Here is a 13,521-nt window from a genome sequence, read left to right as displayed (position 1 = left end):
CAAAGAAAGACACAGCTGGGAAGGCCTGGAAGGCAGGTCTCTGATCCATTCCCTGGGAGGCATCAGGCTCAGGTCGTGTCACTGCCTTTGGCATTTGGGGCTAGAGCTGGAGAAAGATGTGGGTCCCACATCAGAGAGGGACCTCCTGACCTTGATCTTGACCTTGCAGGGCAATGTTTGTAGCCATTCAGGGAATATAGGAAAGTGGCCTGGAGGAGCCCAGGGAGGAATTCCAACTGCAGGACCCTCTGCAGGAGCCCACTGGGTCAATGTAGCCTGTCGTGAAAAGCTGGCAGTGGGGTCTCCTGGAAAGCAAGAAGCTTGTGAGGACATGGTCCATCTCAGTGTAGGCAGAGGACCCCTCCCACCAGCCCCGTGAATCCCCTAAATGCAACTCTGCCAGGCAGTCAACAAGCCTTTGCTTGGAGTCCCCTAAGCACAAGGGTCTCAGGGCCCCCAGAGGTGGGCATTCTCATCATTACATACCTAATCCTTAGAGCCCACCCCCTTGTACAGGCCAAGACTATGGGATCTATGAAGGTGAACCTCTGTGTCTGTCTCCAGAACAAGGTGACCAAAGCCTGCAGGACAGGCCCTAAGCCGCGTTGTATCCAGTTGTGTAGCCCGAGGTCTGGTCACAACCAAATGAATGGCTAAGTGAGAGGTAACGTCTGTCAAGGACTCACGACGGGCACAGGACATGCTTGAACGTGGCCCTGCTAACACCAGTGGCACTGATTATAGACTCTGGCTGCCAGAGCTGTGAGAGCATGCATTTCTGTTGTTTCAAGCCACCACATATATGATAATTTGTTACAGCAGCCAGAGGACACTAATAGTGTAGGAAACCAGCCAGATAGACAGTCAGAGCTGACATTGATCAAGAATTACCATGCTCTGTATGTATTGTAATTCATTTGATCCCCCACCAGCCCTGTGTGGCAAGTGCCATTACGGCCTCATTTCACAGCTGGACAAATAAGCGCATAGAAAGGTTAAGTCACTTAGCCAAGAGTGCCCAGCTAACATAACAAGTGGCAGAAGTGGAACTGAAAGCCCTGCACCTCCAGGGTGTGCATTCCTGACCACTGGACTCTACAATATCCGCCAAGAGTCACACATCTTCACCAGTGTCCCCATGCAGAGGGTGAAAGGTGCCAGTACAGGCTTGAAAATGACACCATCAGGGGCTCTAAGGGCTTCCCCGGCGACTCAGAGGTAAAGAATCTGCCTGCAATTCAGGAGATGCTGGCTTGATATATGAATTGGGAAGATCCCCTGGAGTAGGAAATGGCTCAGTTCAGTTCAGTCGCTCAGTCGTGTCTGACTCTGTGACCCCATGGACTGCAGCATGACAGGCCTCCCTGTCCATCACCAACTCCCAGAGTTCACTCAAACTCATGTCCATCGAGTCGGTGATGCCATCCAGCCATCTCATCCTCTGTCATCCTCTTCTACTCTTGCCTTCAATCCCTCCAAGCATCAGAGTCTTTTCCAATGAGTCAACTCTTCATATCGGGTGGCCAAAGTATTGGAGTTTCAGCTTCAGCGTCAGTCCTTCCAATAAACATTTAGGACTGATTTCCTTTAGGATGGACTGGTTGGATCTCCTTTCAGTCCAAGAGACTCTCAAGAGTCTTCTCCAACACCACAGTTCAAAAGCATCAATTCTTGAGCCCTCTGATTTCTTTATAGTTCAACTCTCACTTCCATACATGACCACTGGAAAAACCATAGCCTTGACTAGACGGACCTGACTTGCCTCTTGAGAAATCTGTATGCAGGTCAGGAAGCAATAGTTAGAACTAGACATGGAACAACAGACTAGTTCCAAATCAGGAAAGGAGTATATCAAGGCTGTATGTTGTCACCCTGCTTATTTAACTTCTGTGCAGAGTACATCATGAGAAATGCTGGGCTGGATGAAGCACAAGCTGGAATCAAGATTGCCAGGAGAAATATCAATAACCTCAGATATGCAGATGACACCACCCTTATGGCAGAAAGTGAAGAACTAAAGAGCCTCTTGAGAAAAGTGAAAGAGGAAAGTGAAAAAGTTGGCTGGCAGAGCTGGTGTGAGACGAAGAGTCAATCCTTCCCAGCCACCGGGATAATCAAGAGTTTTGGCGGACCTTCACACACCGAGATAGTGAGGAGCCAGATGAAAAGCACAGACTATGGCGCTGAAATGGATTAATAAGGAACTTAGTGATTTGGCCCGTGACCCTCCAGCACAATGTTCTGCAGGTCCAGTTGGGCTCCTGGAGGCCACTCTCCCCAGCACTGAGATGAACACTGGTTCTTGTCCGTCTGCAGAGCAGACCTGCTCATCACCATGTGCTCCTGGGCTCCCAGCTGCCTGATGCTTCTGCGTGCTGAGTGAGAGGCTGGGGCAATCACTCCGTGGATCTTCCTACCCTGCTCCCCGGCAAGAGAGCCACAACTTTAGGAGCTTTGCTTGTAGCACTTAATAAGCCTGGAAAGAGGTTGAGGGCTCAAGATTTGTCATCAGAGGACCTGGGTTTGAGTCCCTGCTCTCTGCTGATATGCTGTCTGAGCTGGGATTTCTCCAGACCTCTGTTCCTCGTCTGTGTATGGGGAATGATAACAGAGCTTCCTCCTAAAGTTATTGTGAGAGTATATCACAGTGCTTGCAAAGCTTTATTACACATGGGTCACAGTGGAGGACAGGCCATGGGCAGGGATGATAAAGGTGCAGACAGGTGGATGAGTTTCAGCAGGTGAGACCTCAGGGAGTCTGAAGGGGATGCAAGTCAACAAAGTGGTAACACAGAGTTGAGGAATGGGGAGTGTGTGCCTTTCCCGGGACTGCTGTAACAAATTAACACAAACTGGGTGGCTTAAAACAATAGAAATCTACTCTCTTCTAGCTGTGGAGGCCAGAAGTCCCAAATCAGTCTCCCTAAGCCAAAGTCAAGGTGTTGCACAGCTGACGACAAGAAGTACAGGTGGGTTTTGGAAGCCAGGCTTGGACGTGTGGTCTGAGGTACCCAGATGGAGAAACCCGGTGGGTGTGACGCTGAGTCCCTGACTGCTGCCCCCTAGGGTGAGCACAGGGTGGCCCTGAGACCCCTAGGAGGAGTCAGGCGATGCCAGTTCTGGGGTGGTAGGGCTCCTGCTAGATTACAAAAGGGCCTGGACACACTTAGTAGCAGGAAACAAAGTGGATATTCACATACTAAGTACAAATAGTAATTGCATGCCAGGCCTTTGTGTCAGGCATCTGATATTTCTTCAGTAAATGCCTGGTAGACCCTACTAGACCTTGAATGCTCTGCTAGAAAACTTGCCCTTGATCCTCTAGACCAGGGGTTCTCAGCTCCAGAAACATGAGATCCATGGGTCAGGGGGAAGGGTGTGTAAGATAAATAATAATGCTTGGGACCTGCCACCACCATCACCAAGATTCTGAATCAGTTTGGAGGGGTGGGGGGTTGGAATTATCAGTATTTTTAAAATGTTCCAGATGATTCTAACGTGTAACTGTGGTGGAGAATCGGTCATGCAGATATTTAGGAAACAATGATAGAGACCAAGCAGTATTCACCATTCTGGATTCATCCTGGCTGCCTAGAGGCTGGATTGAGCGGGTAGAGAACAGCTTGTGGACAGGGAGACCTGGCAGCTGTGGTTATCTGTCACCTGCAGGGGAAATGGTCCTCAGGGTCAGATTAGGATGATGGCAGGAGGATGGGGATGGGGTGGGGAGAGCAGTCAGGAGCAGAGTAAATCCACTTTGCAGAGTGGGGAGGAGGATCTTACATAAGGCAGCACCTGGCCCAGATGCATCGCCCCAGCTGGATGGATAGCCAAGCTGATGACAGTCACCTGCTGTCAGGACCAATCACACATCCTTGGTCTTCATCACCTTTAGTCACAGACCAATGTCAGCCAATCAGCAGCACTGCCTTCAAAGTTGAACTCAGACACCTCTGAACTGGTCCACAGAAGATTTCTATGATTTCAACACTGCCATTGGCATCATCATCAGAAGATTTTATCCATAAAACAAGGGCTTTTTGAGAGGCCCACCTGATAGCCAGGCCTTCTTTCCTCCTTAAACTTGACCTTCAGCCCAGCTCGTTCCTTCCCTTTCCCAGTTGCCCATTAGTGCAGTGCTGATTGTCGATTTGTTCCCAGGCAGGATGTCCATGGATATGACCCTGGCTCCACAGTTCAGAAGTTCCAAAGCACAGAGCCTTCCAAATATATTCGGGCCCTTCTTCCTTTCTATTTAGAGGGAGGGCATTTTATAGGTCACCAACTTTTTTAATAGTTCTCTCCACTGAACCCTTTGTGTAAGCAAAAACTTTCAAACTTAAAAAGAGGGAGCCGGGACTAAATAGATGAAATGTGTAAAACGATTCCAGATGGATTCAAGAACCAAATGTGAAAAGTGAAACTAAAAATCAAACAGAGGACCAAGTAGGAAGGTATCTCTGTGACCCAGGCTGGGGATGAACAAGACCCCTAACAGCACAAACAGTGGGGAGAGAAGGGACAGGTCCAATTATATAAAAATGGGGGTTGGGGGGTGGGGTGGTTTGCACCCAATGAGGAATGGCAAGGTCAAGGATTCTACAGATGATGACAGAAGCCATGTGTGACCTCTAAACTGATCAGGGATTAGCCCTTAGAGTAGGAAGGACCTCCTGCAAGTCAACAATAAAAGAGCATGAGTCCCTCTAGGAGAGGGACAGAAATAGGAAAGGGCAGTTCCCAGACAAGAAGCACATGGTAACACAGGGGAAGAGAAGCAATTTGTTTAAATCAAAGAAAGGCAAACTACCCTAGTAATATACCTCTGTGTATTTGCCCAGCTGTCAAAATTAGACACTTGGAGAATACCAAGTGTTGACAGAGACCTAGGGAAATAGGAAGCCCTCACGCCCTGGTGGAGCACTCTGCTGCTGCTGCTGCTGTCATTTCAGTTGTGCCCGACTCTGTGCGACCCCATAGACAGCAGCCCACAAGGCTCCCCTGTCCCCAGGATTCTCTAGGCAAGAACACTGGAGTTGGTTGCCATTTCCCTCTCCAATGCGTGATAGTAAAAAGTCCTTCAGTCGTGTCTGACTCCCAGTGACCCCTTGGACTGCAGCTCACCAGGATCCTCCTTCCATGGGATTTTGCACTCTAGTGCCAATTAATCATATTGCTTTGTCGCTCAGTTGTGTCCGACTCTTTGCAGCCCCATGGACTGTAGCCTCTCAGGCTCCTCTGCCCATGGAATTCTCCAGGCAGGAATACTGGAGTGGGTGGGTTGCCACTTCCTTCTCCAGGGGATCTTCCCGACCCAGAGGTTGAACCTGCATCTCTTGTGTCTCCTGCATTGGAGGCCAAGTTCTTTACCACTAGCACCTCCTGGGAAGCCCAATTAATATTAAGTATCCATATATCCTGTGACCCCAAACTCCACCCAGAGATTTTTGCAAAGGTATGTAAGATAGACTGTACAGGGATATTAACTACAGTACTATCTGTGGCAACAAGGGATGAAAGGTAACCTGAGTAGCCACACCTTGGGGGAAGCATAAATAAAGCATAGTAGGTACGCAGTACCAAAGTTATGTGTCAGTGAAAAGCAATAAGCTCAATCTTCATCAAGAAGATGTGTGAATCTAAACCCAAGGGAGAAAGAAGTAAAGCAGCAAGTGGAATCTGTGGCCCGGTACTGTTTGTGTAAATTTAAAACACAGACATAAAGCAACAATGCAGATTTTCACCAAAAAAATAACAGAAGACAACTGATAGAAAGATAGATGATAGATAGGAAAAGTGAAAGTGAAATTTGCTCAGTCCTGTCCGACTCTTTGCGACCCCATGGACTATACAGTCCATGGAATTCTCCAGGCCAAATACTGGAGTGGGTTGCCTTTCCCTTCTCCAGGGGACCTTCCCAGTCCAGAGATCGAACCCAGGTCTTCCACACTGCAGGCAGATTCTTTACCAGCTGAGCCACAGGGGAAGCCCAAGAATACAGGAGTGGGTAGCCTGTGCCTTCTTCAGCAGATCTTCCCAACCCAGGAATCGAACCGGGGTCTCCTGCATTGCAGGTGGATTCTTTACCAACTGAGCTATCAGGGAAGCCCTTATATAGTTAGGAGGCAATTCTAATTATACATGGTGCGCTGTAGAAACTATGAAAATATAAAGAAAATGAAGTGAAAACACTCATGTTATGGGTTAATGATGCTGTTTCCTACCCTTCCTTCAAATACTGGTAATTTTTCATATTTATAAAAATTAGAACCTATTTTTTTGCTTTGGTTTTTACTTTTCTCACCTGGCATCATAGTATACACATTTCCTTATGCCCATGGACATAATTCTTGCCTGGAGAATTCCATGGACTGTGGAAGCAGAGTTCCTCCCAGCTAGAGCTTCCCCAGGGTCTCCGTGTTTTCAGGGATTGTTCAGGAAGCCTTGAAGGCATGACTTTGACTCAGACTGAATGGCCCTGCTGGCCACACTGACAGAGACACTGGTCAGGAGGCCACATTTAGATTTAAGGAAATGTCAGCCTCCTGACCCAAGCCAGGGAAGACAATGGTTAAATTTCCTTTCTGGATGGGAGCGAAGGAAGAGAGCCAGGTTCTTGTGGCTGCCCCTGGCAATGATGAAGGCACTGGAAAAATGCTGGACTCACAAGCTCACCCCACTGGGACCCTCTCATGGGATCAACTTCTGTTTGTTGTAGTCTCCATAAATGAACCATTTCCATTCTAGAGCCCTTCTGGGAGCCATGTCAGCAATAATCGAGAGCCACTGTATTCACTTTCTGGGGCTGCCATAACAAAGTTCCATAGACGAGGGGGCTTAAACAACAGAATTGTTGTTTGCTCACATCTGAGACACAGGCTTTTGCAAGGCTGATTTCTTCTGAGGCCTCTCTCCTGAGGCTTGTAGACAGCCATCTTCTCCCTGTATCCTCACATGGCCTTCCTTCTGGGCATGTCTGGTCCTAATAGCCTCTTCTTATAAGAAAACAATAGAGGAAAAAAACAAAAATAGGGAAACAACAGAATGGGAAAGATTAGAGATTTCTCTTCAAGAAAATTAGAGCTACCAAGGGAACATTTCATGCAAAGATGGGCTCGATAAAGGACAGAAATGGTATGGACCTAACAGAAGCAGAAAATATTAAGAAGAGATGGCAAGAATACACAGAAGAACTGTACAAAAAAGGTCTTTGTGACCCAGAAAATCACGATGGTGTGATCACTCACCCAGAGCCAGACATCCTGGAATGTGAAGTCAAGTGGGCCTTAGGAAGCATCACTATGAACAAAGCTAGTGGAGGTGATGGAATTCCAGTTGAGCTATTTCAAATCCTGAAAGATGATGCTGTGACAGTGCTGCACTCAACATGCCAGCAAATTTGGAAAACTCAGCAGTGGCCACAGGACTGGAAAAGGTCAGTTTTCATTCCAAACCCAAAGAATGCTCAAACTACCACACAATTGCACTCATCTCACATGCTAGTAAAGTAATGCTCAAAATTCTCCAAGCCAGGCTTCAGCAATACGTGAACCATGAACTTCCAGATGTTCAAGCTGGTTTTTGAAAAGGCAGAGGAACCAGAGATCAAATTGCCAACATCCGCTGGATCATGGAAAAAGCAAGAGAGTTCCAGAAAAACATCTATTTCTGCTTTATTGACTATGCCAAAACCTTTGACTGTGTGGATCACAATAAACTGTGGGAAATTCTGAAAGAGATGGGACTACCAGACCACCTGACCTGCCTCTTGAGAAACTTATATGCAGTCAGGAAGCAACGGTTAGACCTGGACATGAAACAACAGACTGGTTCCAAATAGGAAAAGGAATACGTCAAGGCTGTATACTGTCACCCTGCTTATTTAACTTCTATGCAGAGTACATCATGAGAAAGCTGGGCTGGAAGAAGCACAAGCTGGAATCAAGATTGCTGGGAGAAATATCAATAACCTCAGATATGCAGATGACACCACCCTTATGGCAGAAAGTGAAGAGGAACTAAAGACCCTCTTGATGAAAGTGAAAGAGGAAAGTGAAAAAGTTGGCCTAAAGCTCAACATTCAGAAAACTAAGATCATGGCATCTGGTCCCATCACTTCATGGCAGATAGATGGGGAAACAGTGGAAATAGTGTCAGACTTTATTTTGGGGGGCTCCAAAATCACTGCAGATGGTGATTACAGCCATGAGATTAAAAGACGCTTACTCCTTGGAAGGAAAGTTATGACCAACCTAGATAGCATATTAAAAAACAGAGACATTAGTTTGACAACAAAGGTCCGTCTAGTCAAGGCTGTGGTTTTTCCAGTGGTCATGTATGGATGTGAGAGTTGGACTGTGAAGAAAGCTGAGCACTGAAGAACTGATGCTTTTGAACTGTGGTGTTGGAGAAGACTCTTGAGAGTTGCTTGGACTGCAAGGAGATCCACCAGTCCATTCTAAGGGAGATCAGTCCTGGGTGTTCATTGGAAGGACTGATGCTAAAGCTGAAACTCCAATACTTTGGCCACCTCATGTGAAGAGTTGACTCATTGGAAAAGACCCTGATGCTGGGAGGGATTGGGGGCAGGAGGAGAAGGGGATAACAGAGAATGAGATGGCTGGATATCATCACCGACTCAATGGACATGAGTTTGAGTGAACTCCATGAGTTGGTGATAGACAGGGAGGCCTGCTGTGCTGCGATTCATGGGGTCTCAAAGAGTTGGACACGACTGAGTGACTGAACTGAACTGAAAGAAAACAAGTCACCATGGATCAGGGCCCGCCTATATGACCTCATTTTCCCTTATCACCTCCTAAAGACCCTGTCTCCAGATACAGTCCCTCTGAGGTACTGGGGGATAGAATTTCAGCATACAAATCGTATGCATGCTTAGTCGCTCAGTCGTGTCCAACTCTCTGACTCCATGGACTGTAGCCTGTCAGGCTCCTCTGTCCATAGATTTTTCAGACAAGAATACTGGGATGGGTAGCCATTTCCTACTCAAGGCTTAATAAGTGGTAGCTGCTGTGATGGGTGGTTGTTCTCATTGCCCTTATGTGCCAGGTACTATGTTAGGTACAAAGACTCACATCATGAGTTCACCCCTCCTATCCATCTCATTGTGGTTCCTTCTTTATGTCTTTGTTGTAGAAGATCTTTTCTTGTAGGTTCCAGGCTTTTGCATTGATGGTTGCCCTGCAGATAGTTATGGCTTTGGTGTCGTCCTAAAAGGAGGTGAGCTCAGGGTCTTTCTACACCATCTTGGCCACTACCATCTTGGCCACTCTCCAGGTACAAATGAGAAACAAGAAGAAACCACAGACGTTGGGGTCTGACAACCTGACCTTGAATCCTGGCTTTGCAGCTCACCAGTTTGGAAGCCTGGCACACTGCAGTCCATGGGATCACCAAGAGTCAGAGATGACAGAGACCGAACAACAACAAAGTTTGGTAAAGAGCAGGCTGGTCAAACTTTGTCCAACTTCAGTTGCCCTCCAAGCCATAATTTTCATGTTTATAAAACAAGAGAATTGCCCCCACTTTTGCAGCAGGGGCTCTCTAAAGAATAAGAGACAAAGTCAAGGCTTCAGCACAGTGTCTACCCACAGATGCTAAGGGACAGTTGCTGTCAAGATCACTGTGGGAAGGCTGTTTCCTGTTGTGAGATCTTAGGATCACCTGGAAAGAGGAGACAGGACAGAAAGATCAACCATGATAAACCCCAGAAACTTGCACCATCCCTTACTAGCTGAGCTGTTGGAACACATGGCCTCCCAAAGCTTGCCTTCTCCCCCTCCTTTCTCTTTCTCTCTTTGCCGGGGTCCAGCCCCAGTGCATCCAGGGAATTTGAAGGGGAGATGGCTTCGGTGCTCGGGATACGATAGAATTAAACATATAAAGAGTGGTTAAATAAGGATAGCTCAGCGAAGAAATTCAGTGAAAAAAAGAGGCTGAATAACTTGGTTTACGTGGAAAGCCAATAAAATTCCAAGACAAGGAATTTGCATCACCTACATGGGCACAGGCGTCCTCCCGTTCTCCCGAAGGAGAGGAGACACTAAGCCTTCCCTGGTCAGATCTTAGAAGCCCAGGCAAAATTAGTAGGCTTGATGAGCCTCCACACTCCAGATGGGAATTCAGCCAGAAGGTGAGAGAAAGAACGACATGGGGAGACCAAGCTTCGGTGAACAAGGCCCGCACTTTATTTTCCAAAGTAGTTTTTATACCTTAAGTTGTGCATAGGGTATAATGGGGGAAGGGGTAGAGTCAGCGGTAAGCCAGGGTTTCTTCCTGCAAACTTATCATATGCAAAAGTTTAGGTGACTTACATCATCTTCTGGCCAGGAGGCCTGTTAACATTTTATGATCCTTTCTTCAGAAAACTTATTTTTCTCTAAAGGTGATTATTCTAAAGTCAGGCACCACCCTCCGAAAGCACTAGATAAAGTTGCATTCCTATAGGGCAAAGGTGTGGTGGGCTATAACAAGAAAAGAATTAACTCAAGGGTCCAAGGTTACAAACATTAAAGCTACTACTTACATTCCTATACACCAATTATATTAATCAATACACTCCCAGGGACACAGTAGGCAAGGGATATGGAAACTTAGCAGCAAACATTGGCCCAACAAGTGAAAAACCTTTCACCAATACAATTTCTAATCAATCTTTTAACTGCTCAAAGGAATCTGTATTTAGACAGTTTAGAACATCTCATGCCTCTCACAGTTGGGAGGCTCTGAACAATCACATGTGGCCGGAAGAACCTATTCATGCAGGCTAGAGAACTCCCAAAGGAGTTTGTGAAGTAAAACACTTGTCACGCCCAGGAATTTTTATTAACTGGAGCTGTAAGTTAACTGTTTTTCAGAGAGAGAGATGGTGGTGGGGGACAGCCCCCAGTAAAGTCAGAGGTGTAGGTGAGAGCACAAAGCAGTGAAGTAGGCAGACTATGGTTTTGGGGGTAGATGCTCAAGAATTTCCAGGGGGACTCCTGAGGCTCGATCCCGCCTTTGCATATGCCGAGCCTCCTTCCTCATGACCTTTGCCATGGGCGGAGTTCCTCACACTGGCTCCCGGCATCTCCTCTCCTGCAAAGTGTTCTAGATGGACTGGGCCAGGCTCCCTTGATCCCTAAGGAGATTACTAGACTGCCTTCTCCTCTGAACTTTTGCTGTGGTCAGCATTCTTGGGCCCCTTGGGTCATCAGTTGTAAATGCCTCCAGATGACTTGGCCTCTGCCGTTAGCATCAGTATTTTCTGGTTGGAAGAAAATTGCATGCAAATGTATGCCTGCTGGATTCCACTGGAGTTAAATTCCTTTTGAGTTCAACAAAATCTGGAGGGGAGAAGATGATTCTTTTCAACTTGGAAAATATTAGGTCATGTCCCAAATGCCTATGCAAAGCGAGGAGGAAAGCTGATGCTGATCTGGGATGGTGGGCTTCAAGAGGAAGCAAAGCTGCCCCCAGCCTCTCTGGATGGGCCAGGTACACCTCCCAGGGAGAGAGCGTCTTTCACCCACTCAGCCCCTGTGGGTGCCAACTTTATACTGAGACCTAGAGACAGGGAAGTGAACAGTGAGGCTCAAGCTGCCCTGACATTTCAGGAAGAACAGACCTGACTCATGGGAAGCGTGTAGTTTCATGGGAGGATGTAAAATGAAGGGCTTAACTGGGCTGACCAGTGTAAGAGTCACTCAAGCTAAGACTGAGGAAGCGCATGCGTGGAGCAGGGGGAGGGAGGCGATGCCTGGCAGGGAGATAGAAGAAGATGTTGGCAGAAGCCTTGAGCAGGCATGGAGCATCTGAGGAAAGAAGAGGATTGCAGGTCATTCTGAGGGAGAACAGGGAGCTGAGGCCAAATCCCTCAAGGCATTGAAAGCACGGGAGGGATTTGGGGTTTATCTGAAGGACTCTAGGAAGCCACTTCATGATTTTAAGACATGATCCATTTTGTGCTTTTAAAATGCTTCTTCAGCTGCCTGCTGGGAACTAGATTCAGGGCAGGGGCAGGAGAAATGGATGCTAAGGTCATAGAAATCAGAATGGTATTGCTCAGTAAGGGTGGGCTTGGGGGGGAATTGACTAGAAAATGGCACAAGGAAATTTCTGGAGTAATAGAGGTGTTCTGCCTCTTAAGAGAGGTGTTGGTTACACCTGGGCATACTTTTCTTCAAACACATTGAACTATGCATTTAACAGGGACTTCCGTGGTGGTTCAGTGGTAAAGAATCCACCTGTGAATGCAGGAGATGTGAGTTCAATTCTTGGGTTGGGAAGAATCCTTAGAGATGGAAATGGTAACCAAATCCATTATTCTTGCCTGGGAAATCCCATGGACAGAGGAGCCTGGTGCGCTACAGACCATGGGGTTGCAAAGAGTCAGACACGACCTAGTGATTAAACAACAGTGCACTTAAGCTTTGGGCAAGTTACTATATGCATATTCTTTCTTGATAAAAAGTTGTACATTTTTTTATTTTTAATTTAAACATTCTGCTGGGGTACAGACAATTAACAATATTGTGATAGTTGCAGTTGAACAGTGAAGGGACTTAGCAACACATATATATGTACCCATTCTCCCCCAAACTCCCCTCCCATCCAGGCTGCCACATAACACTGAGCAGAGGTCCATGTGCTGTACAGTAGGTCCTTACTGTTTACCCATTTTAAGTATAGCAGTGTGCACATGTCCATCCCAAACTTCCTAACTGTCTCTCCCCCCAGACACTTCCTCTCAGCAATTATAAGCTCATTCTCCAAGTCTGTGAGTCTCTTTCTGCTTTGTAAGTTTGTTTGTATCATTTCTTTTTAGATTCCACATGTAAGGACTGCCATATGATATTTGTCAAAAGTCGTATGCTTTTTAAGAGAGAGAAAACATGTTTCAGGGTAAAGTCATCAAGAGTTTGTGTTATAGCAAAGACAGGCAGAGACAGAGGAAGTAGTCAAAGGTGATTTCCAGTGTCTGTCTTGGGCGGGTGGCAGCATGGCAGTGCTGGTTCTGAGAGCAGGTGGACAAGGAGCAGACACGCCAGGGATGAGGGCATGGCTGAGAGTGGACATGTCAGCAGGGTTGTTAATGTGGCTTCCAGGGGAGCTTGTTGAATTGAAACGCTACCCATCAGGCAGCCACGGGGCTGTGTCTACCTCAAAGCTTCCTGGAAAGCACCACCAAGACCCTAACTGAACACATGCCAGTGACTTTGAAGCCACAACCCACAGCAGAGAAGTAAATCACTCCTAAGATCCCTGCTCCCTCTTCTAGCTTCCCTGGAAGCATCCTTGGGTTTCAGGTCCACTCTGCTATTAAAGTAGAACAGCCTGATCTTTTAAAGCTCTTTGCGGAATTGGAGTTACAAGTGTAAGGCACCTGGCTTCCTATCAGTTCTTAAATGGTGTTCCAGGCCTCCAAGAGCTCACTGTAAATCACCAATGAGCCAATGTTCCAGCTACACGGGTGGGGGTGGATACTAAGCAGAAGAATTATGCTTTTCTCGCCTTATGAAA

The 13,521-nt window shown here is 46.9% G+C and overlaps 1 protein-coding gene across 3 annotated transcripts in view; it reads left to right on the top strand.

Annotated features, from left to right (window-relative positions):
• SLC2A9 (solute carrier family 2 member 9) overlaps nt 1–13,521 on the top strand; it is a 238,583-nt gene that overhangs the window by 201,311 nt on the left and 23,751 nt on the right. The window contains exon 12 of one of the 3 annotated variants that reach the window (XM_070372694.1): nt 2,892–2,969. The exons of the other annotated variants lie outside the window; for them this stretch is intronic. Coding sequence (XP_070228795.1) covers nt 2,892–2,927 — 36 coding nt within the window. The 3' untranslated portion in view covers nt 2,928–2,969. The remainder of the gene's footprint in view (nt 1–2,891; nt 2,970–13,521) is intronic. 3 annotated transcript variants of the gene reach the window in all.

The sequence above is a fragment of the Bos mutus genome, chromosome 6, assembly GCF_027580195.1.
Source record: "Bos mutus isolate GX-2022 chromosome 6, NWIPB_WYAK_1.1, whole genome shotgun sequence".
Lineage (NCBI taxonomy): Eukaryota > Metazoa > Chordata > Mammalia > Artiodactyla > Bovidae > Bos > Bos mutus.
This window is presented reverse-complemented; position numbering and strand designations above follow the sequence as displayed.